Source organism: Hirundo rustica, chromosome 16 (genome assembly GCF_015227805.2).
Source record: "Hirundo rustica isolate bHirRus1 chromosome 16, bHirRus1.pri.v3, whole genome shotgun sequence".
NCBI lineage: Eukaryota > Metazoa > Chordata > Aves > Passeriformes > Hirundinidae > Hirundo > Hirundo rustica.
In genome coordinates, this window is record NC_053465.1 from 6,145,444 (window position 1) to 6,164,425 (window position 18,982).

Genomic DNA, 18,982 nt, shown 5'->3' on the forward strand with positions numbered 1-18,982 from the left:
AAAAAAAAAATTAAAAAAAAAAAAAAAATCACTGGATGGCTGCTTACCAACACCAAAACTTTTCCACGCATCTAAAAAGCACATTATAAAAGGCTGGAGTGATGCCAAAGAGAGACCAGAGAGTTCTGCAGGAACTCTCTGCTTTCCCTCATTTATTGGCAGTGGCACAGCCAAGAAGCCCCGAGGCTGTAAGGAAGCAGCTCTTGCCATCCCAGCCAGCGCCTCGTGCGAGAAACTCCCCACCAAACACTGCAAGTAATTATTTCCGTGCCTCACAATGGATGCACACCTCTGCTGTCAGTGTCACGGGAGGCTGTAATCACCAGGATATCACCCAGGATGAGGCCACGAGAGCCACGTGGGGAGCAGAGGTCACCACAGCTTCAGGGGGCTGAGCAAGGTCACACCACCTGCTCATCACACAGATCGCTCTGACTGGAAAACAAAATTTGCACTGAAATACCTGCTCTTGCAGTCCTGGTGGCATCATCATTCATCACAGGTGGCTGTCAGAAGAGCCCGAGTCTTTTTGTCTTGCAACCTGATTAGGAGCCATGTAAATACATGTGGTGAAGGACCCTGCACCCGCTGTCCTTCTGCACTGCCTGGTTTTGCCATCATGTGTTCACTAGTCAGGTACATCTAAATACAGTCTAAATGCATTCTAAATAAACTCATGAACAGCCCAGACCACCACAACAATCTGGATTTGCAATGTGGTTCCTGTTGGGCCAGCAGGGGGTAAAAATCATTGCATTATTCTAAAGAAATGTTTATCTCAGTGCTGGAGACTGCTCTCGTTGATGTTCAGGGAGATCCCACCAAGAGGGACAGGCCACTAATCCTTTGTAGGAACCACTCTCCACCTTTCTCAGCTCTACTGTATCTGTTCCATGGCAGGGAAAGGGACTGGCACATCTCCCTGTCACCACAATTTAAAGAACAATCTGTTCCTCAGGAACTAAGGAACCAGTGAGCATTTGGGCTACCTTAAAAAGGGTTTTGCAGGGCTGAGTGTTTGCTACTTAACTCCCAGAAGCTGAACACTAAATTTACATGCTTCTTTACTCTTGTGAGCACCACTGATGCCTGGCAGGCAAACCCTGTGCCCTGCTCACCCTGGACACAGCGCCTCACCCTGTCATCCCTCCCTTCTCCTGCAATGCAAAAACAATCAAAAAACCCGATTTTGGTGACTATATCTCTTTGAGCTACGCCCACCTTCCCTCTAGCACAGCATTTGGGGCTTGCACTTTGGGTTGTTTCTTTTTTTTAATGCATCGAACCACAGCAAGACTCATCTGGTTGAGGTGTGCTGCAGCACAAAAAGGATGTCACCCAGGGGACCGGCTTGTTTTTCATTTCCTTAATGTCAGTGTGGGGTGAATGTGACGGCTGGAACGTGACGCACTAAAGCGACTGAAATCAGGTTGCTCCCACCAAGCTCTGACTAAGCAGCTGGAGAGGAGCTCGTGAGGCGTCCCACAGCAAAGGTCCCGTGCTCCCTGGGGTGGACACGACCCCACAGCCCAGGGAGAAGCACTGGAGGTCAGAGCCCAGCAGGTGCATTAAGCCCAGCACCTGTGGGAGACCCGAACTGGCCCCTTCAGCCCATCCAGCCTGGAGGTGGGAAGGAGAACCCAGGAGAGGTCCCTGCGCATCACTGGTGGATGGGAGAGTTCGGTGGCATCGTACCTGCCCACAACAACCCTGTCTGAGGGTGAGGGCTTGCCATGACGCACCGCCACTCCTCAGGGTCTGGACAGTCGAGACCGTCAGACCACATTTACCCCAGATTCTGGTGTAAGAGATCATCTGGGAACGGATCTGTGTGAAATAACCATGCTTTCTCCAGTTCTGAGGAGTGAAAGGAGCCACAAAAGAGGCCACTTCCGCAAGGAGAAAGCCTGGAACTCCAGGGAAGCCCCTCTTGCACTCTCTGTGCTCCCCCTGTGCCAGCCACGGGTGTGCAGGGATGCAGGCAGTGCAGGCAGGACACTGGAGAGAGGGGTGGCTTGTCTGGGGGAAAAGGGAAGAACAGACGGGATGGGGATGGTACAAGGAAATTTTAATAGAATTAGACAGGGAGGAAATGTTCCTCCTCATTATAATTTAAGTCCATGCACTTGCTTAATTAACTAAATGTATGGTGCACAGTATGCAGATGAAAAATGCACCCAAACTATTTTTAACACGGTTAAAGAGATGCATTAGGGTTGTAAATTCTAAGCAGGAAATGCAGGAATTATATTGGTTCCTGAGCACACAGCTCTAAAAGTGCCTGAATCCAGGATGTTTTCTTGCCACTGTTCCAAATGCAGCCCCTTCTCCAGCTCAAGGACCAAAGCTGAACACCCAGGGATCAGCAAATGTGTCTCCAGACACCTCAGACCATGGGGGTGACCAGCGTGAGAACCTTGGTTAGGCTGGCACAGAACAAACACGGTGATCCCTCCCAAAATCAGATGGCAGGTAGGGACAAAAAAATCACTTTGAAGTGTTACAGCCCTTCCTGAGCACAGGACAGGTTGCAGAATCCAAGCCAAAAGGACTAGAAGGAAAAAAAAATCAGAATAATAAAATGGAAAAATTTTGGAAGACAAATGCCCACCTGTACAGAGAACTAAACTGAGATTTAAGTGCTGCTGCACCCCTCAAAAAGCCTGACCTACTATTTAGACACAGATCAAATTTTCAAGTTTCAGCTCAGCCTTGAACAGAAAGAAGCCATGTGCTGCATTGTTAAGGATCTGCCAGAAAAAGAAAAAAAAAGAAAAAAGAAAGAAAGAAAAAAATATATATATATAAGGTGGGGGAGAAATAGCAAAGGAAGATGTTGAGAGAAATATTGGGCGAAGGTGAGAGATAAAGGAGGCTCAGACTTCTGGGAGCCAGAGACCACCTCTAGCTCCACTCAAAAATGGAGCCCACCAGGCTGGGCTGTCCGTGGGGCTGTGCAGAATATGCATTATATATCATATATATCATACACCCAGCTCCCAGGAGCAGGTCACCCAGTTGTGTCAGTGTAGGAAGTGCTATTAAGTACAAAAATGAATCATAACACAGAAATATAAAATTGTGCTTCTGCTCACAGAGGTAACGGCGCTTTTAGAGAGGCAACATCTGAGATAAGACCAGCACTGGGGGAGTGAGAGATCTCCCTGGTTCGAATTTCCCTGATTTCTAATGCATGAAATGGTGCGAAAGGGAGCGATCGACAGCAGGAAGAGGTGGGGAATGAAATCAGATGGATTGGATCTAGGATGCAGCACTGGAAATAAATGCAACCTGCACAGCCAGAGCATCAATGGCCCCGTGCAGAATCAGCCTGGGCCTCTGCAGGCAGGAATTTAGCAGAGGTACTTACCCGAAGGCACCTCTCATATTTATTAAAATATCTCCGTGCTGGGAGAGTCCCAGCAGTTTTTGTCTTGGCTTTGGGTGCAGGGAGCTGCCTGAGCAGCTCCGGAGCAGCTCCGTGCCTGGAAAGGCAGCTGGGTCTGTGAGCATCTTCACGAGATAAAACCCAGCCTTGCAGCATCACAAACCCACTCACACTGGAAATAAATCTTCATGCAACAAAGTCCCTGTGAGCAGCAGGAGTGGGGAAATAGGGGTGCTGGCAGCAGAGAGGGCTGGCTGAACCCAGAACAGTGGCAGGACAAGGCACCCTCATCCTCAGCCTTCCTCAGGACTCCCATTCCTGCAGGAGGAGGGCTAAAGCTGCTTTTGTGCTCCGGGCTTTGGCACAAACTGAGGTTTGGGGCACGAGGAGACAGAGGAACCCCAGTAGCACAGGTAGGGCACTGCACCGGCCTTCGGGACACGGGAATGGCTCCAGCTCTTCCATACAAACTTTGTGACCTTGAGGCAGTCTTGTCATCCTCCCACACCTTTGAAGAAGCTTTTCATCTGTCCTGTCTGTCTGCATTACTGACTTCCAGTTACAAAACCCATTCCAACACTCACAGACCTGGCCCAGGCCATGCCAGGCTCACCCGGGCAGCAAGGGGGGCAAAAGATGGATGAGCTAATCCTGGTAACTTCGTGTGAAGGTTCCCCTATCCCTCAGCTCTTCAAACCCTGCAACAGCAAACTGCCAAGGCTAAACCTATCATGTGTATCGTACAGAAAACTAGAGCCCACAGAACCTCCCAATACACTGCAAAAAAATAATGATATCACCAACTCTTTGCAGACATTGGTGCAGTTACCACTTCAGCCCCGAATTCAGCCTCCATTTCCCAGCAGGTGCATGAGAGGTGGGGCAGAGGCTGGTTTTGCACGGCTCCCTGCGGTGCCACAGCGGATACAAGTGGAGTCACAAGCCCAGAACAACCGCAAGCTGCTGGGGCTGGGGGGATGCAGCTACGTGGTGAGAGCCAAGGGGCACTGGGAACAGCCCGGCACTGGGAACGGGGCACTGGGAACAGCCCGGCACTGGGAACGGGGCACTGGGAACAGCCTGGCGCTGGGAACGGGGCACTGGGAACAGCCCGGCACTGGGAACGGGGCACTGGGAACAGCCTGGCGCTGGGAACGGGGCACTGGGAACAGCCTGGTGCTGGGAACGGGGCACTGGGAACAGCCTGGTGCTGGGAATGGGGCACTGGGAACAGCCTGGCACTGGGAACGGGGCACTGGGAACAGCCTGGTGCTGGGAACAGGGCACTGGGAACAGCCTGGTGCTGGGAACGGGGCACTGGGAACAGCCTGGTGCTGGGAACGGGGCACTGGGAACAGCCTGGTGCTGGGAATGGAACACTCTGGGGTGGGAGCACTCCTGGCTGCCCAAGCAAATGCCACCACAGACAGCCAAACAGGGCAGAAGTTAGAGCAGCTGAAGAAACCAAAGATGTTTGTAAAGCCCCCACAGGCAGAGCTGCCCCTGCCGTGTGTGATTTGGCTTTCAGCCCCTTCCATCTCTGCGGCTGTCACCCCAGTGCCCCCAGCTGGGCTCTCACCTGTACTGAGCCGCCCAGAGTGCACACTGCACACACCAGCCCCACGCTCGGGGCACACACAGGCAACAACCCAGCCCACAACGGGAGCGCTCGGCCCCTCCACGGCTCTGGGAGATTTTGGGACCCAAACCACCCACAACTCCAGAGGATGGACGGGAGCATGAAAGGTGCTCAGGATGCCCAGTGCTGGACTTCACACTCCTCATCGTAGCTGCAGCTGAGCTCCACAGATGCTGTCTCTTCTCCTGTCCCATTTCCCTGGGAGATGAGCTTCCCCAAGGACCCCAACTCACTGCAGTGCCGGGCAAATCTCCCCCCTTCCACCCAGCCAGGATCTCTCCTCTCCGACTGGTCCCACTGACACCTTCAAGGAAGGCCTCAATGTACAAAATGGCTGAGGAGCAGAAAGCACATCCCAACTCTTATCTTACAGCAGCACAACAGCAAAAGGATAGAGAGGGGTGGGAAAAAACCAAAAAGGCCCCAAAAATCCTTTTGCTGTGGCTGACAGAGGCCCTGGCCAAGAGTAAAAACATTAAAAAGAAAAAACAAACAAACAAACAAACAAACAAACCAAAAAAAAAAAAAAAAAATTGGCACCAAGGGTAGGAACACCTCAGGCTGAGCCCAGGCCTGCGGAAGAGCCCGGTGGGACTGTAGAAAGTCCCAGAGGGAAGGGAGTTGCAGTAACGCCGAGATTTATCTTGACCCTCCCTTTGCAATCCTGGGAACAACGGGAAGTCATCTGCGCTCCTATGCAGCAAGGCTTCAGAGATTCAGGGAATCCTGCTAAACGCGGGTCAGCTGGGCCGTTTCTGCCCAAAACCCGGCTCCCGGGGGGAGATGTGCACCCAGGGATGCTCCTTTGTTTACCGCTCGGCTGTACAAGCAGGCAGCCCCAGACACCGATTCGCATTTCTTTCTAGACACATCTCCCATTCAGACGCTTCCCACGGGGGACAAGAAATATCTCCAGAACCCTGAGCAGAGCCCCAGAGCCAACCCCGGCCCCAAACCGACCGCGGCCACCCAGCAGGCAAAGATGGGGCCGGGGAGGGAAGGATGCTGAGGGGCGGGGGGGGGGGGAGGAGAGACGGTGCCTGAGCAGAGCTTTTTGTTCCTCTCTGCTCACAGCATTGCTATGGTGATTTCAAGCAAGACGGAGGAACAGTCGCTACCCATCACTCCCGCTGCTCCAGCCCCCTGCACCGACCGCATGAGCAGCCCCTTCCCCCGCAAGCAGGAGCGGGCAGGGGGAGACAGGGTGCACCGCACCTCTCCTGGGAGCCACCCCCCAGCTCTGCAGGGGCAGCTCCTGCCCCCCCGCCCCCTTCCCCGGGTGGCCATCACCGCCCCGTCCCCGGGCACCGCCTGGGCTGGGGCGAGGGATGCGGGATGCGGGATGCGGGATGCAGCGGCGGCCCGGCCGGGCGGCCCGACTGCTCTCGGAGGGGATGGGGGGGAAGCGGCTCTGCCCCCGCCCCCCGCAGCATCCCCCGGAGCTCCCCAACCAGCGCCGGCACCCCGCATCCCTTCCCCGCACCCGCTCCGCAGCTGGAGCATCCTTCCTCTCCGGCGCATTTGGGGAGCTGAGGGGATGGAGGAGGGCACCCCGAACCGGGGGGGGGCGGCGGTCTCTGCCATCAGGTTTGCCCCCCACCCTTTTACTCACACGTATGCGTGGTAAATGAAAGCCCATCCCCGCGGTCTCTCCAGCACATTGTAGAGGAAATTCTGCAGCTTGCGGTAAAAAGCATTCCTTTTGGGGGGCTTCCCGCTGCCCGAGACCCCGGAGCGGGGCTTGCTGAGGATGCTGCCCCGCTTGGAGCTCTCGGAGCCGGCGATGAGCAGCGCTCCGTCCCGGCTGGAGTCCGGGGCTCCCGGGTCCAGCCCCACGAAGCCCACCTTGAGCTTTTTCTCCGCGGCCGGCCCCGGGTAGACGCCTCCGTTGCGGGATTTCTGCACCATGGTGGCGGCGGGGGCCGGCGGGGGGCGGCGGGGGGCTCCGGCGGGGGCTCCGCCCGCGCTCCCCGCCGCTGCTCCGCGCCCGGCGCAGCCGAAGCCGCAGGAGCCGCTGCAATCGGCTCCGCCAGCGCCGCCCCGCCGCCGCCCGCCCCCTTAACCCTTGGCATCCCCCGCCGCCAGCAGCCGCTCGCACTCCCCCCCACTGCCAAAAATACGGGTTTGCCATTCCTCGCCCCACACCCCACCTGCGCTTCTCCCTAAAATTTAAAAAAAGCGGCTCCGGCCGCGCCTCTCTCTCCAACCCAAGAGAAGCAGTCTGGCGTTGTTCCCCCGAACGTCGGTCCCCCCTAAAGCAGGGTCTGACACCCCGCTGTCAGATCAAGATACAACATCTTCCCCCTGCCCCCAACCCAGTGTCTGCTCTCCAAACCAAGCTCTGGCACCGCCTCAAAGCCCCCACGGAGGGGGCTCCTTCTGCCCCCCGGGAAGGGCTGGACAGCGCCCTGCCATGGGATGGCATCCCCGTGGGGCGGGCAGAGGGCGCAGACGCGGCCCCAGTGTCACAGGAGGGACACAAGCCATGCCCCATCTCCGTGAGCCCACCCAGCAGCAGCCCTGCTCAACCTCTCCACAAACCCCAGTGTGCGAAGTCATTCCCTTTCTCCACGCTTCCCGAAGGCCCAGCCCGTCATCTTGGAAGCCCAAATTCAGCTTTCGTGCTGAAACTGCACCGTGACTTGGACGCCAAGCTGTTCAGCAGCCAGTGCTCCCAGTGCAGATGTGCTGACCCAAATCAGCTCTTTAACGCCCCACTATTTACAGTCCAGCAGCAGCATTTTCCCCTCTTACACCATGGCTGGATTCTCCCTAAGGAATATTTCCTCCTGACACACCTTCACTGGACTCAGGAGAGGACAGGCAGGCTGCAGAAGATAGGACAGAGGTGCCTTCTCCTCCGTGGAAAGAGTTCTTAGCAGGGCAGTGGGAAGACCTGCCATCAAATAAAATCAAGCCCAAGATCATCAACTCCTTCCCAGTGACATTTCTGTCCCTTACGACCCAAAAAAATCACAGGTGGTCTGTGAACTGCACCCCTCTGCATGTCCTTTGTGAGAAAAACAAGGCTTTAGGACAAAACCCTTTGTATGTAAATTAAATCGAAATTAAATCGAAAGCTCAGGTAGGCTGCTCCTTTCATCACAAATACCTCGACACAATGATAGTAGGAAAGCAGCAAATGGTGGCCCCGAGTTTTATGGCTGCAGGAGCCACACAGGACTGGGTTTCTTTGGAAAACCAGCTTCTCCTGAAATTCACATTTAAATGACAAAATCAACATAACCTTTCATAACTTTCTCAAGTCCTGGCTTTTTGCTCCTCTCCTAATTTTTCAGGAGGATCCCAGTGAGAGCTAATGGAAAAGAGGAGCACTGAGATTAAAACTGCTGCCTCTCACTCCCCAAATCCTGTCATGCACGTTGAGAGAGAAGCAAGCTTGGAGCAGCCCTACATTTTTTATGAACAGAACGCTTCCCGTGACCCATATTCTCTCCAACACATGGCTGAAAGAGAAGCCATCTCTGCAAGGCAGGCAGAAAACTAAAGCTGGGTTAAATACTGGAAAAACAGATCTGCAAGTATGTCAGCGAATAAATTGCTCAATTCAATGAGGGGCCATTCTATTCATTATTTGTGAACACTTGTAAGATCATTAGTGTTCTTTAATAGGGTGGCCAATTACAAATGTGCCTGGCACTAATGTACAAAGTGCATTATTATAGATCCAGTGACGCAGTCCCAAGGCAGGAAATATCCCCCTCCACAAAAAGGCCAACAACAAACAAAGGAAGCAATTTTCAATTAACAAATTCAAGATTACAAATAGTCTGTGAGCCCTGAAGAAGAATCTAAATTCAACGCGCTCCTCTTTGCCTAATTAGTTGGTCATTTGCTGTGTGACACTGCAGCACAGCTTTGGGTATCCTGCATCTCTGAGACCACCAGCAGTCGGGAGTGGGAAGGGCAAGGGGTGGGATCTGACCCTTCCCAAGTCGTGGGTGGGCTGAGGAAAGGCACGGTGTGGTTGTAGGGACTGTCAGGGATCGCTGCTTCACTCGGGAGGGAGGCAAAACCTCCAAGACAAGCAAGGTCTTGAGAGCAAGTGGCATCAAGGATTGCATCCCTTTGTCTTTGTCAAAGACAGATCGGTCTTTGGAAGGTGGAAAAGGGCTGGAATTGTGGATGAAGGCCTCTTCTAGCCTCACCCCTTCTTTCTTTTTACCTTGGACTCTTGGGGCGTCTCTAACTCCTTTTTTATAGTACTCCATGGGTTGGCACCGCCAGCTGCAGTTGAGTGTTCAGAAGCACGTGCCTTTCCCCTTCCCGCTCCCTCATGGCGCTCACAGGAGCTGTCCCTTGATCCAGCCTCCTGTGCCTGGCCCGTTGCAGCCCTGAGAGGAGCAGCAGTTCTGGGGCACAACTGGGACACAAACACTTAGGGAGCTGTGATGTCCCGCACGGAGCCTGCAGCAGGTAATTCTGGAGATGAAGTCACTTGTGCGCCACTTCTGCTGGGTGGCAGAAGACAAGACGCAGCCATTAACACTGGGAATTAATGAGGTATATAAAAACAGCAGTGGGAAGGTGCTTTTATCTGATCCAAGGACATTATGTCTCCACAAACAAGCAGAGTTACTGAGTCAGTCCTTTGCTTTCAACACTGGTGATGGCTTTAAAACACAAACACCATGGCAGATAGCTTAGACCCTGAAGGTAGGATGAAATCCATCAATCCACGTTAAGATAAAGCAAGTCCTGCTCTGTCCCCTGGCGAATTTTGAGATGTAGTAAGAAATGACTGGTGTGAAATATGTAGAATGACTCCAGGGATAAATTTCTGCTTGAAACGCTGAACGAGAGCCCTTTCTCCATCCCTACCCAGCTGGTGGTTTGTGTGAACTGTGCTACCCGTAGCCTGGGTTTTGTCACTCACAGCTCTCTCCCAGAGCTATTTTCAAACCCTAAAGCAGATGGCTTTACCTCCCCTTGTACAGGATGCTGCAACATCCCAGCAACACTAACCTGCCAAGGGAAAAGACATTACCAGCTCGGTCTCTCTGCACCCAGTGTCCACCCATCTCACCCTGCCTCAGCTCCCCCTCACCTCCCACCACCCCCATCCTCTTCTCTGAGCAGAAAACAGCCCTCAAGAACCCCTGCCTATTGATTATTCATGTCTCTTCCCTGCTTGAGTCTTCCCAACACGTGCCAAATCAGTTTTGGCTTTGAAACCAGCGGCCCTGACCCAAGAAAGGTTGGTTCATCCAAGGAACTCGACCTGGGAGGAGATGCTTCCCCAGCATAAGGTGGAGCCCTCAGGGAAAAAAAAAGCTGTAGGAAAGATAATTCATGTGCACAAATGGAGAAATCTACATGTTTCCAAAGGAGAAAGGTGAGTGTGACATTTCTGGCCAGAATAGAAGGCAATGCTCAGCCAAAGCTTCCACATTCGGGATGAAGAGAGGTGGGCACAGCTGCTGAGTGTTTGCAGAGGTGAGGACACCGGTGCAGAAGGACCTCGAGAGCAAGAGGGTTCAAACTGGGCAGAGAGCAAAGGCAGCTTTTGGCAATCAGTCACAACCACGGTAACAGCACTGATTTTTTAAACTTTTTTTTTTTTTAATCACCTGAAATGAAGATGCACCAGATGGTTTTCCTGTTCTGATCAAATCTGACAGTCATCAGTTTCAATGCTAATTAAGTTTCTATCAATTTTCATCAAAACTAGAAGCCTTGACAGAGGCTCCCCAATGGTTCCTTCTTCCCCCTTCAAAGAGGATTTAAAATTGTATTCTCTTCTTTACCAGGCACAGGAGAAGGTGCCCATGAGGAGGCCACACCTCCCAGCCACTAAAAATCTTCAATCAGAATTTGCAAGCAACATGCTGATATGAAGAAGCCAGGCTCCCTTCATCCTGCTGCTGACAGAGCTGATTATTTTATATTACATATTTATTGGATGCAAAATTTCTGTGCCACCATCTTCCTGCCCTGTTCTTAGACAGCACTGACCTCATTGGAGGCTGCTCCAGAAAAACCTGGGACAAATCCTGCTGTATGAGGTCAGCTTAAGCTGCAGCTGGAAGCGTCTGACTGTATGAACAGAAATCTCCCCAAGTTACACTGAATTGGCTCGGCAGACACACAGGCTCCATCCTTAACTAGAAATTTATGTTCCTCCTTGGAACATAATTGCTGAGGCCTAAATATTAATTTGTGCTGTGGAGACCTGACTCTATGGAAAACTGGTTTCTGGAAAGAACAGCTTCTTGACTGGGCATGTGGAAGGAGAAACAAGTCGGGGGGAAAAAGCAAAATTAAGGTGAATTCTCTTGAATTAAATTACATCGCTCTCAGAGCACCCGCAAAGCTGAAAGTCAGTCATGGAGGGACCCAGCCCATTTCCCTGCCACCTTTGGGCTGCTCTGCTTCTGCCCCACTCAGCCACAGACCCTTCTCCTGGCAAATTCCCCGCTGGCCAGGTCTCCTTCCCCACTCTACTCTCCATGCTTCCGTCACTGGCCTCCAGCTCCTCCTCCTGCCCTCGCCTCCTGCGGGACCACGTGTAATTCCCTTTCTTCATTTATGCTGTTACCTTGAAGGTATTTTTAGCCCGTGACCACAGTTGCCCCCGAGCCTTCCTTTTCCCAGACTCTGTAAATTTAGCTCTCTTAGTCATCCCTCACGTCTCCCAGTGCTCACATTGTTCCTCCTGACCTCCTTGGGTTTCCGCCTCCTCCTGCACCCACAAGGACCAAAGCTCTCGGTCAAATTGCTGTCACCTCAGTGCTCTCTGACCTCATCCCCCAGGACAAGGCTGCTCCAGGACCTCCTCCCACACCCTGATGGCCACCACAAGCTCCTTGGGGATGGCCACTCAGAGGTGGAGGAGATTTCCCACTAGGAGCCCCCTTGCAGTGTCTCCAAACCAGCGCTGTGCCCTCCACGACGCACAGCTTACAGCGACAAAACTAAACTTGGTCTCACCTGGGAGCTCTTCCAGCCTTGCCTGGTTTCAGGAGCTTGGAATCCAGCTCGGGACTGGCTCTGCTCCCAGGAAAGCACCTCCCAGAACCATAACTGCATCCTGGCTGCCACCCAGTCCCACGAAGCCCATTAGGTGCTTTGTTCCCATTCAAGCACCTGCCTCCCACTGACTTCAAAGCTGAATCAAAACCTGCATGAATATTTAGGGGCTGGAGGTTGTCATCAGAAAGAAACAAGCCCATACTGAAATAGCTGATTCTGACACATCATCTCTGCACAAAGAGGCACATCAGATTGCTCTGTGCTTCATCCCGACGTGGAAGGGAAAGCAGCTCCAATAAATGGGCTCCAAACGGCCCCCGGTGTCCTGGGTTGGGAGGGATCTTCTAGAGCCCGAGCTTGGTAGGTGCTGGGGGCATGGAAGGGGTGTTGGTGGTGTGCAGGGCAGGAGATGCTGGAGCAGGATGTGAGGGGGATTCCAGCTCTCTCGGGGTTACAGCACGTGGGGAGCTGTGCTGGGTCCGAGGGGGTCTGTGAAGGAGATAATCCCATCCCCAGGGATGGGTGTTCCCTAGGGAAGAGCAGGGAAAGGGGGCACAAGGCACTGGCTGGGAGGGTCCCTGCCAGCAGGAGGGGAGCAGCATGAGGAGATGCAAAAGCTCTAAACCTGCATGGAGAAAAAAAAAATTCGTTTTTGATGCAAAAGCTTTTTTTTTTTTCCAATTTTTTTCCTTTCTTTCTGAAATGTCAAAATCTACAGATTTAGCAAGCAAGAAAACCAAACCCAATTGCTAAAATACTGAAAAGCTTTAAGGCTAATTATTTTGCCTCTTCATTATTGAGAGAAATTTTAAAAAACCCTTCCAAATTAAAAAAAAAATCTGCTTTCCATTTTTTCCTTTTTTTTTTTTTTTTGGGGGGGGGGGTGTTTTGTTTTTTTTTTTCCCATCTCAAAAAATGTTAAAGAAGAATATTAGATTCTGATTTTCATTAGGAGGTTTGCTTCTGATCCATGTTTCAGGTTAAAAAATGGAAGTATTAAGTTGGGAAGCTGCCAGGCAGACGTGGCTGTCTCCATGCTCCTGCCTCTGTCACAGCATACCACGTGTCATCTGCAAAGAAAAACTCTTCAAGTAACTAAATTCGTAGTTTCTCTGCACCATGGGCTTTTGCTGCAGGCTTTCTTCAGCCTTTCAGCCTGGACACCTGGGAAATCAAAAGAATGTGAAAGGGCAAGGGTTTATGATTTATTTATCTTTAACCTGAGGTCTTAAGGAAAGCTGGTGTACGTGCATCTGCATCTCTCTTCCCTCCTTTAATAACGGCAGAGCTTTTAGGCAATTTTTATCTTCTTTATTAAAGATAAGGGGGACATTTCAGATTGCTTTGAGTGAGAATATGTGATGAGAGAGAGGACAGAAATCTCCTCGCTGCAGGGAACGGCGATGCATGGGCACGATAATAATGGAGATCAGAGAACCCACAGGACACTATGGAAAACATAAATCCGTGGGAAAATGGACACCCCTGGTCCTACTGATCAGGAAACTCCCTCTTTGTGGGCTCACTTTGGATCCTGCGTGGGAAGCACCTGCTGAACATCTCGAACATCTCGGGTGTTGGACAAGGCAGGATCAAGCACTTTGGGCACCTTCCCCAGGTGAAAATGCGGGTGCTGCGCCTGCAGGGTGACATTTCACCACTTCCAGCATGATTTTCATGCAACCCCTCGTTTGTTATCACAACTTGCCTTGCTCACGCTGTTCCTGTCCTCCGGGCATCCTGACGCTCCGGCTGCACCCTCAAAACCTCTCATTCAGCATCTCCGTGTGCGGGCAGGGCAGGGCAGGGCAGGCAGCTGTAAAACTGAGCTGTGCCGGTGGCCTGACAGGAGCTGTCAGCTGGGCACAGTTCAGCTGCCCGGAGAGGGAGTTCAGCTCCACCGGTGTGAGAAATGCATCTGCAGGGAATTCTCAAAGCCTGGCAGAAGGCTCTCAAAGTCTTGTGCATCTGCGTGCAAACTCTGAGATAAAGTGTGCTGACTTAGAAAGGCCGTGGAATAGGACAGACGTCGTTGAGAGAGAAATTGAACTAGGAATGTTTCATATGATGACCTTGCAAATAGATGAAACATTTTAGAGAACTAGAACTATGAAAGATGCGTCTTTAAAACGCCTCTCAGGAGCCCCGTCTTTGAGACGAAAAAAAAGAATTGGAGACGTGCTCAGCCTCGGGCACCCCGCCCTGTCCCCACTCTGGGCACATTCCCCTGCTCCCGGTGTTGATTTGTGGGCGGGGAGGACACCAAAGCTATTGACCTGCGGCAGCGCTTCGCTCCCAGGATGGGAACCGGGATGATGGGAGCGGAGCGGCCGCATCCATCACAGCCCTCGCTTGTCACCGCATCCTTCAGGGCGCTGCCGGGGGAGGATTCCACGCTGTGTCCTTGGAGAGATCTTCTCGCCGCCCTGACGTGCCAGAGGTGGCAGGGCTGGCACAGACGCTCCCGTGTCCCCCCTGCTCCTGCCCCACACCAAAACCCGGCTCAGAAGCCCGCAGCTGTCACACTGCCGTCACACTGGTGTCACAGCCCCACAAAGCTGATATTTGGGGATCGACCTCTTCTCTTTCCTCTGCTTGCATCCCCGTCCCAAAGCCTGGCTGCTCCCAGACTCATCACTCGAAGTGCTCGGCTGTGGCTGGCAGGGACTGCAGAGAGCATTTAGCAGATAGAAGACATGAGAACAGAGCCAGACTCGGGGTGATTACAAATCATTTAGACTAAGCAAAACCAGGCCGTCCTAAATTTGTCGGCAGCAAAGGAGTGTTAGTGAGCAGAGCTGAAATGAGTTATTTGAAGATGCTGCAGTACCTCTACATAAAACATCAGAGCTGTGGACAAATGGTACTCGAGGCAGAAGGGAGGGTCTGGCCCAGAGCTGCACCCTGGGCTGTGCTTCAGCTCCAGTTTCTCTCCAGCTCAGCAATATCTCTGCACAGGGTAAAGCACAGGCCAAGAGGAGGATGGGATGTGGTGCACTGCCCTGGCCCAAGCTGCTGCTTCGTGTTCCTCCAGCTGCAGATGCACCTGAAAATGTGGATCTCAAACTGGGCATATGCAGAGGGAGGCTGTCAAAGGGAATTAGTCAAAACCTGCCAGGTTTGGCCCTTGGCACGATACAAAATGTTGGAGGAGATCCTGGATTCCCACCCTCCTCTCTGAGTTTGCACCTCTGGGGCCAAGGGCTGATGTGAAGGGGTGTGATGGAAGCAGGATGGAGAGATGAGACCCACAAGGCATGGGATGTTCTTTGCCCTCATCAGCCTTTTCCCACAGCTTGTGGTCTGGCCCATCCTCTGTTACCCAAGAAGGTTTAGTCCGAGGGGTTTGTGTCCAGCCCCAAGGACACAAAACCCAGGGAGAACTCCTCAGCCCCCTGGGCCAGGCACTGCCCAGGCTGTGGGGATGGCTCCAGCCCCGTGTGCTCTGACCTGGGTGCCCAACACCATGCAGATTGGCTCAGGGAAGAGGCCAAGCCCAGACACTGGGGCTGGAGAGCAGAGCAGAGGTGATTTACACCAACGCTGGATGCAGGGCTGCCCACTGGCAGTGCAGCCTTGCAAGGGGAAATGTGCTGTGCAGCTGCCCAGGGAGAAGAGAAGCATCTGCTGGGACACAAGGAAAGACATTGGTCAGGGATGAAGGCGCTTTCTGAGGTCATGCAGTCACTTTGTGCTGCGTGTGCACCATTCCCACTGCCACCACGGATGATTCAGCATCTCCAGGCAGGACCCCCTTGGGTGCTGTCCTCTGGGAATTCTGGGCTGAACAGCACCTTGGCCTCCTTGGCAGTCAGTGGCGTTGGCTTCCAAGGCAGCAAAACCGGAATGGGAGGTCAGGAGATCTTCGTTTGCTTTTTTCCCCTGATGAGGATTTTCAAATGCTGTGTAAATGCTTCAGCTGTCACCAAGACTTCTGAGTCAGCGTGACACAGGCAGGACCTCACTGCCTGCGTGGGGTTAAGGTTCAGCAAAGTCTGGTGACAGATGATGGAGCCATGGGAGAGGAACTGCTCTGCCTGGAGAGGTTTTCTGCATGCCAGTGACGCGTGGCCTGTGCTGGGTCTCTGCAGGGACCTGCCCAGGCTGATGGGGGGTTGTGGCTGATGTTTTAACTCCCCTCCAAGTGCAGAAGGGCAGCAGACGGTTCAAATTCCCCTAGCTCAGCATCTGCTGCCTGGATTTCACTTGCAATCTTGCAAAAGCCTTATAAATTTTTTAGAGCAGCCCCAAACGCCTGCTGAGTCGGCCAATCAGCTGCAGTGGGTTAAGAAAACTTACTTTAAATTATTAACAGCACACAGCCAGACACGAGGGTAGAGGTGGGAAAGGAGAAGTACTCATCCCTCACTCCAGTGGATGCCACAACAGCAGCCAGCACCAGGCTGGGGTCTGGCAGAGGTGAACTCACGCCTGGTCCCATTGGTGGGACCTTCCCTTCTCCATCGGGAGCCCCCACCAAGGCACCAGTGCCGTGCTGTGCACGGGGTGTGCTGCATCAAGGGGGTGATGTTCCTTTTGGAAACTGGGTGCTGGCTCACGTCCAGCCCACACACACCTCCCTCTTCCTCCCTCCTCTCCCGGGCCCATTCCTTCTCTCCTCTTGAAGAGCTGACCCCCAGCTGTTCGGCAGCCCTGATGTTCTTTGACTTTCCTTCAACCCCAAGTAATTTTCCCTCCACCAGCTCTGACTTTCAGGAAATACAATCACATTTGCAAACTCCTCAAAGAAACGGCAATAAGCACTTTGCATTTCCCGAGGCTTTTCCTTTTGCTTTGGACGTGCTGCCTGCCCGCCAGGATCAGGGACGCGGGTCTGGATTTCCTCTGCTTGGCAGCTGTTCCAGGAGGACTTTGTCCCTGTTTCCACGAGATGGCACCGATGAGGCTGCAAGGGGAAGCGGCCGCCGCGACGCCTTCAGGGAGGACTGGGATGGAAAATTACTCCAAAACGATGAAAGTTGCTATGAAAAAATAAAATAAAATAAAATAAAAATGCCTCTAAGCTCTGGGTTGTGGCATCCCAGCACACCTGGCCATGGCAGGGAGGAGTTGGAGGAGACTTTGGTATTTTAAGATCCATCTCAGCACCACAGCTGTATCACCTGCCGTGTGTCACACACACCCACCTGCTCCAACACGGTGCTGATGGTCCCAAAATTGTCTTGAGCTCACTGCAAGGTCTGCCTAAATCCACCTGGGGTCCAGTCCAGGGGGCTGTTGGGTTGTTTATCATTTTGGTAGGACCCCAAAATGGATCACATCAAACTAAGGGCATCATTGCTCGTGTGCCTTGGAGCCCTGTGGGGCCAGGCAGTGATTTGCACATCCAATCCCAAAACACAGATCCACGATGGATTCAAACCCAAGGTTTGGCTGGAGGCAGGTTGTGGTTTCACTGATACTGTGTTAGATGCACAGAAATTCAGCTTATTTTTCTTTTGGGAACCTCATTCTTTGAAGTGGGTTTAAATAACAATATTTCTGTTAATTCCGTGTCACTAAAGATCCTGACCCAAACCTCCCAAAATGGGGGATGCTGCTGCTGCTGAGATCTCCCTTCAGGCACCATCTCTTCCTTCTGCTCCTGCAGATCACCTGGGGTGCCAACCCACATGGAAATGAGGCTGAAAACTTGGCCCTGCTCTGAGCCATGAGCAAGTCTGAGTTAAACCCTCTGGGGTTTGTGTTTTTTGCTGTTCTGCAGTTCCATCATTAATTACCTCACCACTTGTGCAGTGCTACCGGAGTATCTTTCACAGCTCCCCTGGCATATTTCTATGGAAACGAAGCCGTGTTTTTGTAAAGCCTGTTTTTACTTTTAAAATAGCGAGAGAGGTGCAGACTTTGTTCCTGCTCCTCTCTGTCCCCCACCTGACCCCAGGTTGTCCCCACTCCTGCTGTTCCAGGCGCTGGTTTCCATGGGGCTGCCGGGAGCTGGAGGTTCCTGAGCAGCGTGGGAAGGATATTCCCACAGGAGTTCCTGTTGCTGCTGATTTAAGGATGCAGGAAGGTCATGCACCTGAGGATGTTCTCCTGCCTGGAAACACCCAGGAAGAGGCACAAGCTGTCTCAGGGAAAACATGCCTCGGGAGCTGGGGAATGCAGGAGGAGCTGGAAGATGAGATTAAACTATCAGTGGGAAAGCAGCCTTCTCCTGTGGCTGGGCTGTGCCTGCAGGGATCTCCAGACCCCCTTCCAATCCGTGGTCTGCCAAGGACACGGCACTTCAGAGAGCCCAAACACTGCGAAGACCTTGGGAATCAAATGGATTTCCACGGATGAAGCTGGTGGATGTGGGGTGTGCAGAGAGGGGTGAGGAGCCTTGGTGGCCTGTGCACAGTTTTGGGGATCTTAGCCCGGGGAGCCAGTCCGTGTCTGGATGTGAACGTGGCAAGGGGAGAGTTTTGAGGGGGCAGGCAGGGTGAGATCATACAGAGCTCTCTGTAATTCAGCTGCATGTCAGCTCCTTGAGGCTCTGCCTGGGGACACTCGGCACTGCAGAGCATCAGATGTTAATTAGGATCATTAAGGGCTTTGTGACACAAACAGTAATGATGATGCTTGTGCCTCTGGAGCTCTCCTGGGAAGGACCTCGCATGATGCTGCCCTTCGCAGAGACCGTGTCGGGCCACCTGTTCCCAGCACTGTCTCCTCCTGAGAGCCGAGTCATGGGCTCAGACAAGCTCAGGATGCCCCAGCGCGCTGCTAATGCCTCCTTCAGGGAGGAAATGTCCCTGGGAAACATCCCTGGAATGATGTAGTGGAAGCACAACTCTCACACTGCCCCCCTCCTTCTCCCTGCCCCACTGCACCACCTACTTCTCCTCCTCACACTGTGCTCCCACTCCGTCCCCCTCAGCTCCGGGCTGTAGTGTTTGGTCAGTCCCACCCACTCAGCAACCACAACCTTCTGGACTGGGACAGCTGCGCTGCGTGGAGCT

At 52.9% G+C, this 18,982-nt stretch overlaps 1 protein-coding gene across 9 annotated transcripts in view; it reads right to left on the bottom strand.

The window, feature by feature from the left end:
* KCNQ2 (potassium voltage-gated channel subfamily Q member 2) overlaps positions 1 to 6,935 on the bottom strand; it is a 75,377-nt gene extending 68,442 nt beyond the window's left edge. For all 9 annotated transcript variants that reach the window (XM_040080036.2, XM_040080033.2, XM_040080032.2 and 6 more), the window contains exon 1: positions 6,640 to 6,935. In XM_040080036.2, coding sequence (XP_039935970.1) covers positions 6,640 to 6,935 — 296 coding nt within the window. The remainder of the gene's footprint in view (positions 1 to 6,639) is intronic.
* Positions 6,936 to 18,982: the final 12,047 nt, after the last annotated feature.